Source organism: Crocodylus siamensis, chromosome 2 (genome assembly GCF_052110815.1).
Source record: "Crocodylus siamensis isolate JL-2025a chromosome 2, ASM5211081v1, whole genome shotgun sequence".
Taxonomy (NCBI): Eukaryota; Metazoa; Chordata; order Crocodylia; family Crocodylidae; genus Crocodylus; species Crocodylus siamensis.
In genome coordinates this window covers 98,163,924-98,184,641 of record NC_143396.1, presented here as the reverse complement: position 1 = coordinate 98,184,641, position 20,718 = coordinate 98,163,924, and the positions used below count along the sequence as shown (strand labels likewise).

The following is a 20,718-nucleotide window of genomic DNA, read 5'->3' as shown; positions in this document are numbered from 1 at the left end:
ACCCAGAATCCTGTTGGGTCTGTGTAGGCAGCAGTATTTACTACAGTCCTTTTTATAGCCCTAAGAGAAAATTAAATCATACATGTCTGATAAAGTATGTCTGGTTAGTGGGCTATTGAGAGCCAAACTTCTGTGTGTTTTGTTGGGATGTGGACTTGCAGAGCCTATTCCATCATGTTCACTTTAAAGTGATTTACTTTAAGAACCTGCCACCTGAAACAAGGATGCTTTTTCTTCTTATTCTGGGACATTCTGGTGAAACTTTTTGATTTGACTTCCTCACAGTTGGGGAAGATTATTTGTCTGAGACATAGATTAGATTATAGTGAGCCCTGGATCAGCTATCTATACTCAGATTTCATACACGGCTTTTCTAGTTGTGAACTGAGATATTGTTTGTATGTTTTCTGATCTTAATCTTGGCTAGATTGTACATAATTTCAGAATGCTGGCAAATCAACCACTGGGCTTCCTCATACATTAGTACACCAAGACTCGCACATTAAAGAACAACTTCAAGTTTTTACACTTTATACCTTAATTTCTTTGCTAATTTATAAATTCTTTTGGGAAGTCAAACTGAAAATAGGTTAAATCTGCTTTTGAAAACAAAAGTATCCATGCTTTATTCCTTGATAAGATGAGATGTAACCAATATGAGAGTTGCAGTCTTCCTCCTTGCTAAAGCTTGTTCCCTTCAAAGTTGGCAGCGCTGTACATCAGATATGACCAAATGACTCTATTACCAGACTCTACTAGAGTAAGAATAGAGGAGTAGTGCCAGGATTTTACTCCTGCTCTTCTTCAAGTTAATGATAAGTGCTTATATTGATTTGAAAGGGAGTGGGGTTGCTTAGTGCTGCCATTAGATTGTTTTGTGGTGGAAATGTGTGTATGTATTTTAAACATTAATTTGGAGAGTAGAGGAAACATCAGCTCAGGCTAGCACTGTGCTGTTTTTCCTATGCTAATTGGTGATGCTCTTAGAAATTGTATGATGCTGGCAGGTATTTTAATTAACTTCCACACACATTTTGCAGTGTGGTGTTCCAGAACACACCTTCCAACCAAAAAAAAATAATATATGCACATCATCACTGTTCTATTTGGAAAATTATAATAACTTACAATAAATTACAATCACTCTGTAATATATTGTAATAAATAATAGTAATTGTAATAAAAAATAGTATTTTTTGTTGGTCCAACCCATGCTCACCATGAGTTGGACCAAAAGTAATTGGCTTAATTTGCAGTGAGGCAGAGTTAGGTTAGGTATTAGGAAAAAGTTTCTAATATAAGGGTAGTTAAGCGCAGGAACATTGCAGATTTGAGAGAACATCTGTCAATATTGTTTCATATCTTGCCTCGTGTCTTACATTTCTGTGATTTCCATGATTACTCTTAATAGGTTTGCTAATAACCATGATATAAAGGATTAGTATGTTCACGCACTGAGTAAAGGTGATAGGGGAAAAAAGGACCAGGAAAAGTGTAGGAAGTAGGGAAGAAGACAAGAAAAAGGCAGCAGAGAATAGTAAAATTTCCCATCCTTTATTATGCCCAGTAGTCCATGGTTGTATTTTCCTTGTCCCATTTTAAACTATAAATTCTAAAAATGTTGATCACATTTCTTCAAAGGAATTATAGTTTGTTTCACACACAAGCAAGGTGTTTACAAGTTGATTAAAATTACAACTTATTACACACACGAACAGACTTTTCAAAGCCTAATATTTGGTACAAACTCTAATTTAGCAATTTCATTTTTCTTCTCTCACCTACCATTTTTGCACCATTTTTGTGATGAAATATCCTGGTTATAGCTCTGGGGAAGAATCAGTTACTGGCAGTAGAGGAATGCCACTCCTCCTGAAACTTTCTCCAGTTATACTTGCTTCTGTGGTGTCAAGTGGATTAAACAAGACTTTATTACAACTTTTTGTTGGTAGTGCCTTTTGTGTCCCAGTTACAGACCAGGATTCCATTGTTTTAACCAGTGTGTAAGTGGAGAACAAAAGACAGTCCCTGCCTCTAAGACCTTAATACCTACAATAACATGAGATAAGAGGTGGGCACAGACACTCTGGAAAGCATAAGAAAATGAAAACCGCGTTGGTCAAGATGATAGGCAGTGGTCTCAGCACATCGGCTGTTTAATCATTGTCGAGTTTTTTGTAAGCATTGGAAAAACAAAGAAAGGATGACCAATATGGTAGGTATTGAGGCTGCTTGAGGAGGGGTAGTGTGGGAGGAAAAACAAAGGTACTTTTTTAGAAATGTAACTAGAAGGCAATGGAAACTAGCTTATTTGCCTGTTGGATGTGGGAACAGATATCTTGGTAATACGGGTTAGGTCATGAAGGGTCTTCAAAGAAAAGCTATGTAGCTTGTGCTTTGAGATGAAGGAGAAGGAGCTGGTAGAATAATGGAAAAAAGAGTGATGTGGTCAAAATGATAGATAACATAGAAAAGTAACCTTTGGCATTATGTACTGATATGAGTGGAGATTTACAGGCACGAATGAATTTTTTTCCAGGTTAGGATATTGCACTTATTGTGACTCAAGGTAATGAAAGCCTGAATGAGAGATTTTTTAGATATGTAGAGACCTAGGAAAAGACATATCTTACAGATGACATGGAGAAGAAATTTAGCAAGATTTTGATGCAGCCTGGATTTGAAGCTGTAGGAGGTCTGCAAGATCTCATATGATTGACCAGGAGAACGGTGGTGGTGACCAATACTGAGAAAGGAGGAGTGTTGATGTGGGATGGGAATAGGTTAAGTGTGTTTCATCCATTTTGGACACAGGCTAACACCTGAAAATTCATCAGGCATGGTCAGAGATGGACAAAGATTTTACTTTAGACAGGAGGAGGCAGGTTTAGACTACACACACTTCTGTGAGGTATCAACATGGAAATGGTTTTGGATAGGTTTATGGATGAGATTTACACAGAAATAAGTTATAAGAGCAGAACAGGGGTTGACACAAGGACTAAGCCCTGTGAAACCCCCCAGAAAACAGGAAAAGTTAATGAAGAGAATGACACACTGGTGGAGTAATTGGAGAACCAGGAAAGGACTGAATCATGGAAGTCGAAGCATGACAGAATATCAAGAAGAGTGCCGCTGATGGGCTTGAAGAGAGTGTTCAATGTTTCTGGATTAAGAATAAACTGCTAGAGATATCAAAGTCTCTCTTACCAAACAGAGTTGGATCAGGAAGGTCCTGGAGTGGACAATGATTTGAAGAGGATCTGGGATGGAACTGGGTTTAATGGGCCAAAACTATTTCATATGCTCTAAACTAGTAGACAGGGTCGGGGAGAGGTTTTAAAGATGAAATCACCTAAAGTGTGTTTCTTCCATCAAGAAAGGGAACTAGAGGAGAGTGACGAGAAGAGGAAGGTTTGACTATTTGTGTAGGTTTTTTACTATGAGCTGTTTATTTAAAATAAGGCTCATTATTTCAAAACAAATAGAAATTGGCATTGGGAGTAGGAAAGGGGAAATGAAAGCACTGCGTATTTTGGGAGTCCTACGTTGTATTAAATAGTCATGGTTAGGCTAAATATTGCAGAAGCAATGTCATTCATTATAAAATATTTATCCTTTTAAAGATTTAAGTGATGTATGTAATCACTTCTTATGCTTTGAAGTTGCCTGATCATTCATTTTTCCTGTAGCATACCATATAAGTATACGTGTGGGTGGAACACAAAACCCTACAGACTCCCTACAGATTTTCTGTACAACTGTTTACAATGGGAAACCTAAGTTCACATATGACCCCATCACCATGGGCCTGTTGTTTTGTTTACTGTAATAATTACTTGGCCTTTAAGTTATTTTAATTGGGATAGCCACACAGTAGCAAATGGCATGAATGACTCATCATCACCAGTGAGGATCTCAGAGCCAGGCAGTTGCGTGGCTGTTTCTGATTCATTCATACAATGGGAAAATCCCATTTTTGCTTTCCAGTACTTCTACCTACATTCTCTGAAGAGTGCTTTCTCATCCTCTAAGTCAGCATGAGGCTGACATTTCATTAAAAGGCTCTTGTAGCTTTTATAGTCCGTTCACATCATGTAAACAATTTATACATCAGTATTTACATACTCCAAAGAAAAAAAAGTTGAGGGAAGATTCCACTGTCCTCAGCTGCAGTGTAGAAAATAGTTTAGTTTCAATCCCAAACCCACATTCAATCCTTTTCAGAGTTTGCATTCTCAGAGTGCAGACACAACAACATTGTAAATAAGATATAAATAACTAAGTGGATGAATGGCAGCCTCTGTTATTTGTTAGCTTTGCTTGTAAAAGGTCCTTTTTACCACTGGTTAATTTTTGTAACTATTTTGTGGATAATTTTGCTTACATACTCGGCCTTCTATTTAGCAGGCTGACACACTCTGAATGTTGTGACACATCTGTCCGCTGTTACCAAATCAGTCAGGAAAAAAAAATTAAAATAATAAAACACTAGTCCCGTTTATAAAAAAGCTACTTGTTCTAGCTGTCCTGAATACAGGAATTCTAAAAACAAAATGGGATTCTTGTTATGCTCATTTGCATGTTAAATATTTGGGAAGCTTTTCCAGCTCACAGTCAACCAGGTGTTTTAGCTCTGAAAAAAAACATAAAGATCTGGATTTTTTTTTTAGTCTTCAGATGATCTGTTTCTCCAAAATGTGAGAAATCAAGATGAATCAAGATCATCACTGAAGCTCATTTTAAAACATAACAACCAGCAAGGCTAAACTTTTAACGTAGTGTCGGCTTCCAAAATATATTTAAGTGGCTAAAGAAAATATTTGAATATTTAAAATATGAATGCAGTACTTTATATGTATTAATTATATATAACTAATTGGGGTGACTAAAAGAATGTAGTGCTTACATAAAAATAGGTTTCGAAGCAGAAAGCTGCGATATTATTGATATTAATGGGTTGATGTTTTACCCACCCCAGTTACCAGGTATGCATTTGTGTTTGGTGCATTTGTTAACTAGCTTCTTTCGAGTAAATAGTTTTCAACCTTGTCCCGCTTTACTGTAATCAACCTTCACCCTAATAAGGACTCAGCCCACCTGTGAATTCTTTTGTCCACCCCTGCAAAGGGCTTGTTGGTCTGCAAAGACTTAAATATTCCCCTTCTCCCTTCAGCCAAGAGGACACCTCATCCATCTTTTGGATGTCTTGTGTTTACTGCTGGGAACTCATTTTTTTGAGTTTGTGAACCTCAGGTCACGGAGTTTAGGGTAAAGTGTGCCCATACCACAATACGCACTGTCCATTAGCCATCCCCTTTCAATCCGCTAAGTTCTCCTGTATCTAAGTGACACACCAGTCTTCCCTGCAAGGTTCAGGGTCATCATATTTGATTTTGTTGTGTGTGATCTCTGCACTTCGTGCAAGAGGGTGTTAGATCAGTGTAAACTGTGGGCCATTGAACAATACAAAAAGCTCAAGGGCCCTAAGGTGAACAGAGGTTGATATGGTTATGATTTAGTTATGGAGTAGGATTTTGAAAACGAAACTTTGTATAGGGCCCCAAAATGGAAACCCTGTCACTGACTTAGTAACAAAAAGGCCCTGTGACCTTTTAGCTCATGCTCATGAGGGCTTTGTATATAGCTAGGAATAGGATAGGGGAACACAAAAAACATCAGTTGACTCTCTTCCTCCACATCAGGATGGCTAAGGAGTAGTTGCGTGTGTATGTGCGTGTACGTGTATGTAAAATACTGTCTGCTCCCTTGCTTCATTCTTTGCCTAGGCAGAATCTTCATGTCTATTATGGGGTGCTGTGAGGAAAGGAGAGGAAAGGCTCTGGAGTGGCTGATCCAATCCACCTTTTATCAGGAGCCACAGAACGGTCTATCCTACCAGCTTACTCAGACCTTCTCCCCAACAGAGATGAATGTGGGGATGCTTTTGCAGTTATCACCTTAAAACAAACATCAAGGGAATTAAGGTGTTGGTTGCATAACATGTTGTGGAAAACTAAAATCTATTTGGTGGTTTGGAGTCTCTCAAGAAGAAAACAGGTGAAAGTAGTGATCATGTCATATCCAGTTTGCTTTGTTTAATATGGTAGAAGCCAAACCCTGTACAGAATGAGTGCTGCATGCAGCATTACTGGTTTGGGGACTCTCTCATGCTACACTGTTTAGTGAGTTAGGCTGCTAGGCAGCTGCATACTTTCTCCTACGTTGTGTTGTAAGTACTGAATTAGAACCATTCTCCTGTTCAGATTGTCTTGGAGAGATGCACAAATTGCAGCAACTGACAAATTGCAATGTCAAAAGTCTTGACATTCAACCAGGCATGAATTACGGATGACCTAATAATGTAATAAAATGAAATATCTTAGTTTAAAAAACCAGAGTAAAGGTTTATTGTTATCTTCTGGCCTTAGCATTGTCCAGACTGTCAGACAAAGGGGTAGGGACAAACACACACTTGTAGTGGCTTCAGAAGCGGGGTGGGAGCTGCTTCTCAGGAATTTGCAGCAGCCATTATGTTGTAACTTCTGTACATGCATGATCCTGTACCAGTATAAGTGAGTGAATCACCCCAGCATTGACCTTAGAAGAAGGTTAAAGTTGAAATAGTTGTGCTACACTTGCCTCACTACAAAATCTTGCAGACAGTTGCACCATTTCAGCGACTCCCCCTTTGAAGCTGCTACAAGTGTATATTCCTCCATACTCTAACCTAGAGAGAGTGAGGGAAAACTAGCCCAAACGGTTAAAGTTGTCAAGAGAAAAATATTCACAGATGGAAAGTAGAAAAGAATTGTAACGGGGAGGGATAAAACAACCAGGGACCAATCTGTCCTTAGTTTTATAGTTCTTGCCTGGGGTAGACCATCAGGGTTGCAATACAGAAAGAGGACTCTGTGGGAACCTGGCATACACCACATCTCCTTGCAAGGTCTTGCATTCAGCAGTGAATCCTCCGTTATGTGAACAAAGTCTTCTTGTTTGCTTGCCCTTTTTCTCTTGCTTTTCAGATTTAGTGAGTGGATAATTGTGCCCTATTTTTAATATTAAATAGCAAAGTGGTGGGAATCAAGAAAAACAATGAATATGCACATACAAAAATGCTGACTTAGGTGACCACAGCAGAATTTTAACCCATTAAACTTTGGCTGCTCTTGATTTAAAACAGCAGATTTGTATGCTTTGTTCTACTGCATCAGCCAGCATCCTCATTTTGTGCCTAGAAAATGACTAAACCAGGGGTGCTCCACCTCCAGCCTGCAGGCTAGCTGCTTCAGCAAAGACTTGGAATCTGGTCTGGAGGGCTCCCCATGGTTTTGGGAAATATGGCTATGGGGGAGCAGGGGCAATACTGCCACCTCTCTCCACTGCCCAAATGCCAAGTCCCACAGGCCAGGGTGGAGCTGGGCCAGGACACTCCTCCCTCATGGCCAGATTGGAGTCAGGCTACTCCCCTCTCTCCAAATAGGACTGGGCCATGGCCCCTTCCTGCAGCAGAGCTGGGCCATGCCTCTTCCCCCTGCACGGCTGGATCGAGCCAGGTCACACCATACCTCCTCCACCCAGCGGGGCCAGGTTGGGGCCAGCTCAAGATCCCTTCCACCATGTGGCTGGACCAGGGTTGGGCTCCCCTCCCCACTCTGTGTGGCCAGATAGGATCCTGTCAGATTTAGCCCATGAAAGAATCGGACACTGCCCATCTGGCCCCCTGGCCAAAAAGGTTGAGCACCACTGAACTAAATAACAGCAAGGGTTTACTTCTAAGGTCCATGAGCAGCCATGGGATTAATAACATCTAAGAGTTAATGAACTGAAAAACTTTTTGAGTGTCCTAGAATGAAGGATACCATCTTACTGGTTTCCTACTTGCATCTGAAAAAATACATATATGTATGTTTAGAAGAAAATTTCTAATGTCCTACAAGCTTGGGGTTTTTTTGTCTTTGTTTGAATCAGAAATTATTGTTACGACAGGATCAACTTAAATCTGCTTACTGTCTTATTCAAATGAATTTTCACCTGTCTGTAGCAGCATTCATTTTTAAAGAGCTCAATAAAATATAAAAAGAAAGACTTAACATTGTTGTGTTTCTGTTCACAGATGCTGTGAAGCCACCTGGTAGTTCTTTACAAGCATCTGCTGACTTGCCCTTAGCAGTTAATACTTCACCACCTTCTATGCATGCTGAATCATCCCTACCTCCTCCATACCAGCTAATTAATATCCCCTCTTTGGAGTCCTCATGTAGTCAAGAAGATCCTCAGGACTACTTATTGCTAATAAACTGTCAAAGCAAGAAACCAGAACCCATGAGGTAAATGGCTGTTTTAATTTTTCTCTCTCTCTGTCTTTTTCTTTTCTCTCTCTCTCTTTCTTCTTGTGATATAGTTATTCATGTGTATATGCCAACATTTTTTACTGCTGCCAGGCATTTTTCTTGTATTTTTGTTCAAGTCATTTACAACTCAGATTCACTAGACTTGATTATCTTTACTCAGACTTCTGCTGTTCCTTTGCCTGTTTTCTGCACTCAAAACTTCTTGTGTTAGCCATAGTAAGTTGGCACATCAGAACTTGTTGTGCTCCACCTATAGTTTTATGTAATAAAATTGCCAGATTAACAGCCCCAGAGCCTGGGCTTCACTGTAAACTTTCAGAATAAGTACAGCTTGGATAGCCAAGACATGCTTCTTCCTTCATTTTCCAGTGTACCTCAAACCAGGGCTAGGAACAGGAGAAGCTGTTCTCCAGCTCTGGTTCTGCACTACCTGACGTTTCTAACATGACTCCTGAGAGGAAAGCCAGTTACAACAGTAGTGGACCAAAATATGGACTCAACTCAACTAAATCATTTGGCCAACAGTCTTTTGGTTATTACTGTTCTGAATCAGATTCAAACAAAATTATATAGAGAGTAAAGATAAATTGCTTTTCCAGGGGTCTTGGTGAACCCTCTAGTGCTTGGAAACTGCCAATATTCTTTTTCCTATATAAAAAATATTGTTGTTATTTTTATAATCTAACTGTGTGCAATTTAATATTAAGTAGAGGTCAGCCACAGTATTATCCCTCTGGAAAGGTAGGAAGATAAGTTGAGAAAAAACATTAAAAATGTCTTGTAACGGAAACTTTTACATACTCAAGTAACAACTACTTAAGCTTAACTGGAAACACATTTGCCTCCTGTTTAGGAGTGTGAAATATGCAGTGGCAAATGTACAGGAGCCATCACTTTGTTTCTGAGAATGGTCATCGGAAAACATTAGGAACCTCTCTGCAGAGATGTTTTGCTGTAACAGTTAGAAGTAATGGCCCCCTGTGCATTTCCAGAAAAGCCTGCTCATTATTATCTTGATTGCAGGGAGGCATATTAAAGACTGAGGAAAGTTCTATTGAAAGTGTTTTCCTGAATCTGCAATGCATTCCCCTAGGGCCAGACTTGTCAGTGGTACTGCTTTCTCTGTCTATACCTAGTCTGTGCGCCAAGTTTTCCTGTTACTGAATCAAGCATTCGGAAGGACAAAAAAGTAAGGTAAAATGGCCATGGGAAAAGAAGAGTTTCTCAGTCTGGTTGCTGCTGACTCAGAGGTTGAGGGCCAGTGCCTTGTCTTTCCTAGGGTGGGTAAATAAACCTCTTGTCCTCCAATTTGTGGTTGACACAGATGGTGGTAAGCCAGGTTTAGACAGTCCTCTGAGAAACTTCCGATGAATAAATCGATCAATATTGAATTTTGTGTCAGATCTCTTCCCAGGGTAGAATTCTTCTGGACAGTTTGATGAGCAAAGTTTTTAGTAGTAGTAAAATATTAGTGTTTTAAGATTTAGCTGTAATTCATGTCTTTAAAAATGTATTTTAATCCTTTTTAGACTTTTGCATGTCCAAAATGCCTTGGCATAGAAATTCCAATTGAGTTTTGTTCCATTAGCCTAGCTGATAAGTATCTCCTCATATTTTTAGGAGTCTAGTTTTCATGGGAGTTGTGAAAGCATGTGAAGAACATGTTTAGAAACAGAAATGTTTAATATGTAAGTTGACCTTTCCTGATGCTGGCTGGTGATGTGAGCCAAAGTTGAGAGGAACTGTGGGATTGTATTGTAGTGGGAGTCTAAGAGGATGGAAAGTATTTGGGTGGGGAGACTAAACATGGTAAGGAATGGAGAAGGAAGAGTAAAGGAAATAAAAAAAGTTTGAGGTACTCTGGTGCTTTATCTTTAGATTTAAGGGATGTGTTAAATTAATGGTGGGTTAAGTGATTGATATGAGTATTTGAAGACCTTGTGAGGTGACATGTTATAGTATGGGTGTTTACTGTTTAGCAACTAGCTCTGTGCAATTTTTATCAAATAATGTTGTTGCAAACAAGGTAATGATTTTCATATTTTGGTCCCACTTCAGGAAGTTACTTAAGCATATGTTCAACATTAAGCATAATCATCTTGCTGAAGTTGGACTAGATTACATGGGATATAGCCTCTTTAAAAAGAAACTAGAACTTCACAGTGTTTTTGAAATGTGTTCTTATAATTGATGCACATTATAAGAGGCCATGATAATAATTAGGGGGTGGGGGAAATTGAAAGTGTTCATATTTTAGCAGATTGTTTTTACATTTTTTTTTTAAGTAGAGTAACCTGCATACATCTGCTGTGGCTGATTGATGGGTTCTATTGATCCACATTTTCAGCTTTAATGTTTTTAAAGTAAAACCCTCAAAATACAGCAATACAACAACATGCCAGCTATTATACTACAATAGACAGAAGTCATAACACTAGAGCAGTGGTTCTTAACCTTATTGGCCAGTGGGCTGGGTGGACAGTGCTGGATCCCTCTGCGGGCCAAAATCCAGCAGAGCCTCATCTGGCCATGAAGAGGGAGGAGGGGAGCCCAGCTCTGGCCCAGCTGTGTGGTGAAAGCAGGCTTGGGCTGGCCCCAGCTTGGCCAGGCAGAGAGAATGAGGCATGGTTGCAGCCCTGTGGGTGGGAGGGGGGGAAGGGGGAGCCACAACCTGCGTGGGCAAAGGGAAGCGAGGGAGTGAGCATGACTCAGCCCTGCTAGGGGTGGGGGGTAGAGAGGCATGACCTGGCCTACCCCAAACCAGCCACACAGAGGAAAGCGGCATGGCCTGGTATCACAGGGGTGAGAGGGGACATAGGGGGCTCAGCCCCAGCCCCGCTGGCTTGAAAGAAGGTGATGTGGCCTGGATCTGATCTGGCCGTGCAGTGGGAGGGTCCTGGCCCAACTCCATCCTGCCCCATAGGGGGCTGGGAATTTTGGCAGCTGGGAAGGGTGGCCTCTGCTCCCCCACTACCAACTTTCCCAACCCGTGGGAAGCCCTGCAGGCTGGATTCATAGGCTGCATGGGCTGAATTTGGCTTGCAGGCCAGAGGTTGAGCACCCTTGTAAAAGAGGAATTTTTTTATAAAATTGGTATAATAAAAATTTTAAAAGTTTTCATTTTTTTTTACTTGAGTTTATTTGCTTTTGAACCCCGTCGTTCAGGAGTGACTTGTCCTAACAAAATCAGAACAGAAGATATGTTTTTTTTTCTTTTCCTAATATGTTTCTTTATAAAACATTAATTCAGTCACTGCATTCTATTTCATAATAATAAAGTAATGACTGTATTAATCATCACACTGTTTTTTTTCTAAGACATTTTATGATCTGATAATTTCTGAACTTAAACATTAATCATCATCTCTTAGTAAACCGTCATTGAGTTTGACTGTAGCATTTAATAAGACTGAGAGTTGTTTTTTGGATTTATAAGAAAAATTGTATGTGAGATCTTTGCGAAGTTGACATTTCTGGTTGGTTGACAGTAGTACATACAAGGAATCTTGCCTGACCTTGCTTCATTTTTCTTGTGTTCATAAATCAGCCAAGGGTCATCTTTTATCTCTGAAGAAGGGCAAGAATACCTACTACTGGAAGATTTTGAAAGTAAAAAGATTCCATTGCAGTGAGTGTATAAGAGTTGTTTTTGAATTTTTGTGAGAAATTAATCACTGGGCATAACCTGCTTGAAAATGCTGGATTTTCGTGTTTTTCAAATGTGTCCTGCATGATCAACTTTGAGTTTTCTATAGAAGAAACAGTGTAAACCCAACTTCAGTTGTTTGGAAATAACTATCACCAAGATAAGATTGCGATAACACCTGTCATGATGGTTGTCTTGTTTTTACCACACTTACTCCCAACACCCCCTTTTTACCATCCCTGAGTGCTGGTAGCAAAGAAGTGTGCTGCTGGCATCTCTCATCTATGTGTATGCATCTTCGTATATGTCTGTGTAGCATGAGGTAGCACCATGCAGATATCTAGAGCAAGCTCTGCACTGGAAGTGGCGTGGCCCCAGCACTACACCTGACTTAGTAAGTCCTGCTTTCCTGTAGGGCTTGTTGTAGAGGAAAAGTAAGGTATACAACTATAGAAAATGGATAATTCAAAGTTTTCAGCTTTGAGACTGAATATTTTTTGTATTGATTTTGATTTGCTTCTCTTCCTCCGCCATTAACTAGTTTTCAAGAGATAAAGCATGAGCCAGCGTAGTGGCAAATCTATATGTGGTAGCTCAGAGGCTTTTCAAGGATGTGCATGCCTCCCCTTCTCCAGACAGAGCCATCTGGAAAGCTGGAATCAATTTCCCTGTCCCCTGTGCGGCTAGATTGATGCAAGCACCATTTATATCCATGATATTAGAGGGTCTCTAAGAGTGGGTAAGGATTAGGGTTACCAGGACTTGAAACTGTTAATAAAGCAATTTAAGGAGCATGTGTGATAGGACCATGACACCAAAAGATTGGTGTCACAGTTGTACTCCAGTTTATGAGGTGCTGATTGTTTTCCTGTCGTTGTTATACTACCTTTGCCTTTAGAGGTGTATACTAATAAACATGAATAGTGATGCTCTGATACACTGTCAGTGACAAAAAAAATTTCCATGGTTTGCTTTAATCATGCATTTGAAAATTATAACAAATTCTGCAAAGTAGTTACCTACTGGAAAGTCACCACTCTCAGACATCCTGCTTTTGGGGCCAGCATAGAAAAATAATAGTGTTAAATCTCTTCTTTGCTCTAACACCATCAGGATTAAGGATCAGATGTTGGAGCCACCGAGCTAAAAGAATGACTGGTGAGGCTGCCTCAAGGTAGTCCAAAGCTGACTTGACTTCTTTTCAGTTTTCACAAATTCATTTGGCCAAGAAACAGTGAGGAAGAATATCTTGCCAATTCATTGAGTATTGAGTATTATCTGGATTAGAATTATTAGTATTCTGTTGAGTGGGATTCATATGCTTTTATTAAACCTCTAATTTCACTTATGGTTTAACTGCATGTTGTGCATCTCAACAAAATTTGACTTTTTTTGAGCCCCCTCAGAAGCCCTTGTTAAAAGGTCATTAAGTGCTCAGAGCTGGTGCATAAGATTTTGAAGGCATCTCATTCTTTTAAAGGAATCTAATTTCAAAGACCAGGGAGGTAGGTTTTGGAATATAGGTAAATGACAGTGTTTGCCATAACTGTATGGAAAAGTGAAAAAAGTGCTTCATTTCTTATTATGTGCACTTTGTGTTCCTGCTGTGATCCGAGGTTTGTTACTCCGTTTGTATTTTTATTTTTTTTTATTTTTTAAGTGATATTCTATCTATCTGTCTATCTATCTTAAGGTCATTAGGCATAATTAAAATTACCTTAATTTGTATGGGTAGAATGCTGCCTGTACAATGTAGAAAAGTATCAGATTGATACCTTTTTCTCTCACTGGTGTAGCATATGTAATTAAGGGACAGTTTCTTGTCATTCTTACTCATCTTTACATTTATTGCTTTCATATGACACATGGTCTGAGTAAGCTGTTTAGACTCAGGATGCATATTAGCAAGGGCATAACAACCTCTAAGAACCATTGATTTTTTTTTAAAATATTTTTTTGTCTTTAGGGAATACTTATTCCAACAGTATCATAAACTGCCCTTACTCTGTTCCGTAATGGAATAATAGGGGCAATAGAAGAATTGTTTGGAGAGACATATATACATGCTGGAATTACTGCATCATTCCAGTTCTAAGTTGATCCTGCATATAAATTGGCTTTATGTCCTCAGGTTCAATTTTAGGAAAAACCGTTTTTTGCAAAATATAAGTAGATAACTACAGATAAAGATGTTGAATTGCTATTGTCCTTTACAAAATCCTGCTTGCTGTTACCCTTACAAAATAATCAAATAACCAATGGAAGCATCCAAAAGGTTAAATGCACTAACAATGCTAAAATAAGTTCTAATTTGCAGTAGTTTTGTGCATGCAATAAAAATAGCAAGTACAAAAGTCAGGACTGAATGGGGCCTGATTAAAGTTTGATCCTGTATAAGTTGATGTGATTTTTATAGTTCTTTTGAAGAAAGAAAAAGATAGATGTAGAACTGTAACAGTATAGCATGTACCTTCTGTGCAATGGTAGATTCATGTGAAACTTAAAGTAAGAATACCATGGGATGATTGATACCAGTGCGTGGATGTCATGCTAAGGTTTTAATGCTATCTCTTTCATCTATCTTTTGCTATTTTCAGTCATTTTGATTTTTTGTTAAAATAGTCATATTATCAAGAAAATTTCTTTGCCAAGCGAAAGAATGCCATGGCTGTACTCTTCTTTTTATGTGTATTGTTGGTAACGATTGATTGTTCCTTTCACCAGACGTAATTTCCAAAGCAACCATGTGGAACCTACTGTGTACTTGTAAAGTAGTCTGGATCAAGACAAGAATAAGAGTTTGTTCCACATGTTCTGTAAATTTTTTCTCCACAATAATTAATTGAATTTTTCTGCTTTCAGTTTCTGCTTTTATTTATGTGCATTGTTTTTCTCTTGTATCCTTTTCTTTTAAGGCCTGTGTTTGTTGACAGTGGGTGCATCTACACATGTGCTTGAATGCATATTAGCCTATTTTAATATGCATTAAAGTGTTGCAAAAACATGCTCTTTAGGTAATGTACATTGTAATAGGCTAATATGCATTTTTGTAGTACCTCACAATCGAGGTACTAGATTTAATGCGCATTAGTTAAAGCACATAATGAATTTGTACACACACACATACACACAGTGTATATCTTTAGGCATGCACTTCTAATACTGAAAGTTCCAGAAAGTTTTATTTTAAAATTTTATTTCTTCTATATTCATGAGGAAGCAAGTACCATAAACCTAGGTATAGGTCAGTATTTGTACCTCAGTGTTTCAAGTGCTCTGCTGAACAGAATACACGTATACTGTGATATGTAGTTTAAAATACAAACAAAGAAGAGATCCAAACTGGTATTGTGTCTTGTTAGAAGTGACTTGCTTATGAAAACCCCTTGTTGCTGAGCTCCTGTGATAAATATATACACACCATTGTGTGTGTATGTAGTTGAGACAGTACTTGAGATTTTTTTTTTAAGATCTTTTGTTTAGTAAATTAAGTTCCTTGATTTTCTTTCAGAATTAATGGATTAAATGACTTTCAGTTGCTTACATTTGAAAGTTTATGTTGTTCCTTAATTGTTAACATTTATCTTATAACCATACAACAAATCCATATGTCAATCTTATTATTTTATGTGTAGATCTCATGCTGACTCAGCAAAATCCACCTCTTCTGAAACAGACTGCAATGATAATGTACCCTCTCATAAAAATCCTGCTCCATCGGTAAGCAAGCATGCCGTGAATGGTTTTTTTCAGCAGCAAAGTGTCTATGACTCTCCACCACCTCGATCTACAATGGTGTCTGTAGACTGCAGCCTTTATAATCTGCCTAGAAGTTACTCACAGGATGTTTTACCAAAGGCAGCATCTCCATCTGGGACTGACGCAGAAGGAGAGCAGCATATTTTCAATGCCCCATCAGCAACATCATTAGATGCGCAGATGAGACATATCTCCATTAGTTATGACATTCCCCCAACACCTGGAGGTACTTATCAGATTCCACGAACTTTTCCAGAAGGAACACTGGCTCAGACTTCAAAGCTAGAGACTATTCCAGATATTCCTCCACCTCGGCCTCCAAAACCTCATCACTCTTCAGATCGATCTCCTGTGGAACCCTGTAGCATTACTCGTACTGCGTCAGACACTGACAGTAGTTATTGCATTCCTACAATGGGAATGCCACCTTCACGCAGTAATACCGTTTCCACTGTAGATTTGAATATATTTCGAAAAGGTTAGTATTTATGTCTCAGCCTCCTTTTACAGAACTCTTTTGTTTAAATTATCATGCTAGATAAGTGGTGAAGGCTTGGATTTTCAAAGGAATTGAAAGGAGTTATGCTTCTACTTTCTGTTGAGAGTAAGAGGCTTAACTCCCTTCATCCTTTGACATTCTCAACCAAAACAAAGAGTATAAAAGGTGGTGGTATAAAAGGAAGGCTGTATAAATGTTATTCATTTTAAAAGACTAGTAACACTTTTTTTTTTAATGTGTTGTATAGAAACTTATTTTTAATGACTTCTTCTACAACATGGCTGTTTTATTAGCTTTTGCTGGCCTGACCGTGTGTCAGGAATTTGTTAAAATTGTCTAGGACAGCTTTTGTGTATAGTCAATCAAATTATGTTCTGATACAAGTTATTAGTATTTCTTTGCATTTTATATGTTATGTTTCTGTCACGTTTCATGCCCCCTCATGTGGTAGTGAGAACCCCATGAAAACATGCATTTTTCATAGAATTTCCATTGCACCACCTCCCCTGTCGATCCATCAATGTTGCATACCAACAGGTAGCAGCTTCAAACAGTTCTCAGGCCAAACCACTGAAGAAAGTTTATCCTCTTCCCCTTACAGGCAAAGATCTCCATACCTGTCCAGTGGTCCCTATGGTCAGCACTAGCAATACTCTGTTCTGCACCACTGACAAGTGTAAAGTCAGTTTCAGAATGTTTCTGGAAAAAATAACATGCTCCATGTTTGAGTTTCAGTGATACCATGTCAAACGTACTAAACTCACATGCCTTTTTCCCCTACTTGTTAAAGTTGCTTTAGTTCCTGAAAGTCCATCCATCTTGTCAATTTTTCTTTATGCATCATCACCAGTAATGAAGACTCAGTTGGCCAAGTCATCTCTAGAATGCTGCAGCTATAACTCAAGGCAGACACTGTTTGCACAAGTATAGTTTCAATATAATTTCTCCTGCATGCTCTTTTACGCAAGAAGGAAAAATATTTCAGCTTGACTTTCAGAGTGTATAATTAATTTACAGGATTGATAGAAAAATATGAGTAATGGTCTAACAGCTGGAGGAGTTACTAGTGAATAAAAAGCTTGTGGGCTGAATCATTGAATGCTTTGTCAGTATACAGCTAGAAAGCTGTCTCAAAGTGCTAGCTACATAATCCCTCTGACAGGGAAAGACTTGGTTTAGAGGAGTCAGCCTCATGTGAGTCCTCCCACGTAGTCCTTCTATATACAGGGCATATTGGGATGATGTTCTTTCAGGGGTGGTGACTAGGATCTAGTCATTGAATAGAATCAAATTGTGGTGTCAGAAAGGACCTCATAGATCGTTTAGGGTGTTTTTTTCATAGCAGTAGAATTTTCTAAGAAATTCCCACTCCCTTGCTCCCTGTACCTTCCAGACTGGAGCAGTGACAGCTAAAGACTCCCTGCACTTTCCCCAAACTGGGACCATGCTGGTCTGGGGAAGCATGGAGGGAGGAAAGGAAGGAGCCAGGGCAACGTTCCAACTAGAGACATCCCCTGATATGTGAAGAGGGTGCTTCTCTGCTCTGCTTCTAGTCTCTGAGAGCAGAGCAGAGGGAGCAGCAGGGCAGTGCTCCCTGTCCATTCCCCAGGATGGGGACATGAGTCTGGGGAATGAGTGGGGAACAACAGGTAGTGCATGGGAGGAGAGGGGGCAGTGGGGTGATGCTCCCCACCCCACACCAGTGCCTTTTCCAAATCAGGGTGTCTCCAGTCTTGGGAAGGCTCAAGGGGTAATGGCAGCTCAAGTCCTCCATGACTGGGAGGAGTCGAGCAGTGGGGAAATACCACCCCTCCAGACCAAAGTCACCCTGGTCTGAGGAAGGCACAGGGGGAGCTGCTAGAGCTGCTGCTTGATGCTTCCTGATCAGAGGAGTTGAGCAGAAGTGTACAGGTGTTCAATTTAGTGAGAGAAACTCATGTCAACCTGGAAGAGCTTTCTCCCAGAGGGGGCATGTTTCCTTGAGGAGAAACTGAACAAACATTTGTATGCTCCTAGTTTCTACTGGGGTAGTGGCGATTTTCTCCCAGTAGAATTGTAATACCTGTATGTGGCCTTAGTGTAGCAAAAGGTAGGGCGTTTGAAGGTATGTCTATGTGCAATGTAAAATTGAGTGATACAGATTGATACGACTTCAAATATTGGATTTGTCTTTGTTTTTTGGATAATTCTTTTTGCTCCCATTAAGCTGGTTAGAAGAGTTCCAGTGCCAGTCTTGTAGAACCACCAGTATAAGTGGCCCAGTCATGCTGAATTCAATTAAGAGAGTCCTGTGACTTCTGTGGTTGCTGTGTTAGGCCAGGTGTTGCTAGATAAACTTGGATCTTCTCTCTAGTAATATAGTGCAGTGCATTCTGATCAAGTGTATATGGATTGCAGCATAAAAGTGAAAATATTCTTTTTAATTATTGTAATAGTCATGTATTCCTGAACTTTTTGGTATATTTCTCCAGCAAGCCTTATTGTGTTCCTGGATGTTTCTGCACTTGTACACACTACATACAAGAACCTGTTTTTACCTAAGGCAGAGTTTTTACTTTTAGTTTTTCTGCCGGTATTTTTTTTTCTTCTAAGCTTATATTAATTAAAGATCCGTAAACTAAGAAATACAGCTTTTCTCATGGAATAGAATTTTTCAAAACAGGCGGCTCTGAAAAAGGGAAATGGAAATTTTTAAAAATGTTTTCTAGGCCAGCTCTCTGGCTGTCTGACTGGCTTGATGAGGGTCATCAAGCCAGTCAGGACCCTAGCAGCTGGACAGTCCAAGGAACACCAGGTGAGCAGAATGATAAGTGAGCCTGGAAGTCCTAGGAACCCTGGTTTTGGGGCAGTCCACTAGATCAGGGTGTCAACAGAAGACCGTTCTGTCAGAAAACTTCTGACTAGCTGCGCTAGGCAATTCTATTCTTAAGTCACTTTCTGGGATAGAATTAAAGTTTTAAGGCCCAGTGTCTTAAAATCCACTCTTTACACACACGGGTGTTTTATGCCATATGGAAATAGGACATTTTCAAGTGTTCGATAAGGTACACTACTTTGGGTATATTTATATATACTATGCCAGTCCCAGGGAATGCTCTAACTAGGCTGTTTGCAATGCAACTCAAATGATTCCATGTTACTTCCAGTTAGAAGGCAGTTGTGTGGAGTAGCACAGTGTCTTTAAGGGCACTGCTGTCTTGCACAGTAAACAAGCAGCATTGACATTCCTTCAGTTTCGCACCCTAGAAAATGCCAATGGCAAATCTTAAAATCATGACATGTAATACAAAGAAGTGTTTGTACCCAAAAGCTTGCAAAGAACGCTTTCCAGCTATTTAGTTGGTCTAATAAAAGATGTATCACATTTATCCAAAGAACCTTGTCTGCTCAAAAAATAATGCATTCATCTCAAATATATATTGATAAAATCTTTTAGACTATATTGCACTGTCATGAAGAGCCTGTGCATCTTCCTAACTGCATTTGATTGTAGATTTAAAGTAACAGATAGTAAATAATCGGTGCAGCACATTTATGTGACAGCAGCCGAGCTCAGGAAATAAATGTTTACTTTGTCCCCCTCTGCTTCTTTAGACATTAGTTCTCAAGACTGCTATGATATTCCACGAACATTTCCAAATGACAGATCTAGCTCATTGGAAGGTTTCCACAATCACTTTGTAAGTATGATTTGATCTCATGTGGGACGAGGGAATGGGAAAGCACTTGCACAGTCTTTGTTCCCTTTTACAAAGCAATGATGTGGAGTGATGTATCTTAAAATAAATTACACTGAATATATGATGCTAAAAGATTAATTAATTTACAGCAGATAACATAAATGATTACTTTATGAAAGAAAATGTATGTTATTTCTAGAAGAACAGAAGCATGTTGACAGTGGGAAGTGTTTCAAGTGAAGAACTGGATGAAAATTATGTCCCAATGAATCCCAACTCTCCACCACGGCAGCATTCCAGCAGCTTCACTGAACCCATTCAAGAAACAAACTATGTACCAATGACCCCAGGCACATTTGATTTTTCATTATTTGGAATGCAAGTCCCCCCTCCTGCTCACATGGGTTTCAGATCCAGTCCAAAGACACCTCCCAGAAGGTCAGTACCTGTTGCAGAATGTGAACCACCACCAGTGGATCGGAATCTCAAGCCAGACAGAAAAGGTGAGAAAAATATGCAGTAGAAGTTGCTCATATTTTCCAGTATAATGACTTGGATGTTTCTGTTTTTCTTAACAAGTTTGAGGTAGATAGTATTATTTTCTAAGAGTTCTAATTGTTTCCTAAGAATTTTAAAAGCAAGCCTTGACACATTTTAAAATATGTAAATAGAACAAAATGTATCTGTAGGGTTAGAAGGTACAGCATACATTAATGGAAAGAAGGTACACCATAACTTACAAAGTTACTCTATATAGACTAAAACTGTGATTTAGGT

At 39.2% G+C, this 20,718-nt stretch overlaps 1 protein-coding gene across 6 annotated transcripts in view; it reads left to right on the top strand.

Moving 5' to 3' along the window:
* The window catches only part of GAB1 (GRB2 associated binding protein 1), a 136,631-nt gene that overhangs the window by 89,458 nt on the left and 26,455 nt on the right, over window positions 1–20,718 (top strand). For 3 of the 6 annotated variants that reach the window (XM_090036458.1, XM_090036455.1, XM_090036461.1), the window contains exons 3-7: window positions 8,120–8,333; window positions 11,905–11,985; window positions 15,639–16,240; window positions 19,856–19,941; window positions 20,141–20,444. In XM_090036458.1, coding sequence (XP_089892584.1) covers window positions 8,120–8,333; window positions 11,905–11,985; window positions 15,639–16,240; window positions 19,856–19,941; window positions 20,141–20,444 — 1,287 coding nt within the window. The remainder of the gene's footprint in view (window positions 1–8,119; window positions 8,334–11,904; window positions 11,986–15,638; window positions 16,241–19,855; window positions 19,942–20,140; window positions 20,445–20,718) is intronic. The other 3 variants (XM_090036457.1, XM_090036460.1, XM_090036456.1) reach the window with 2 other exon arrangements.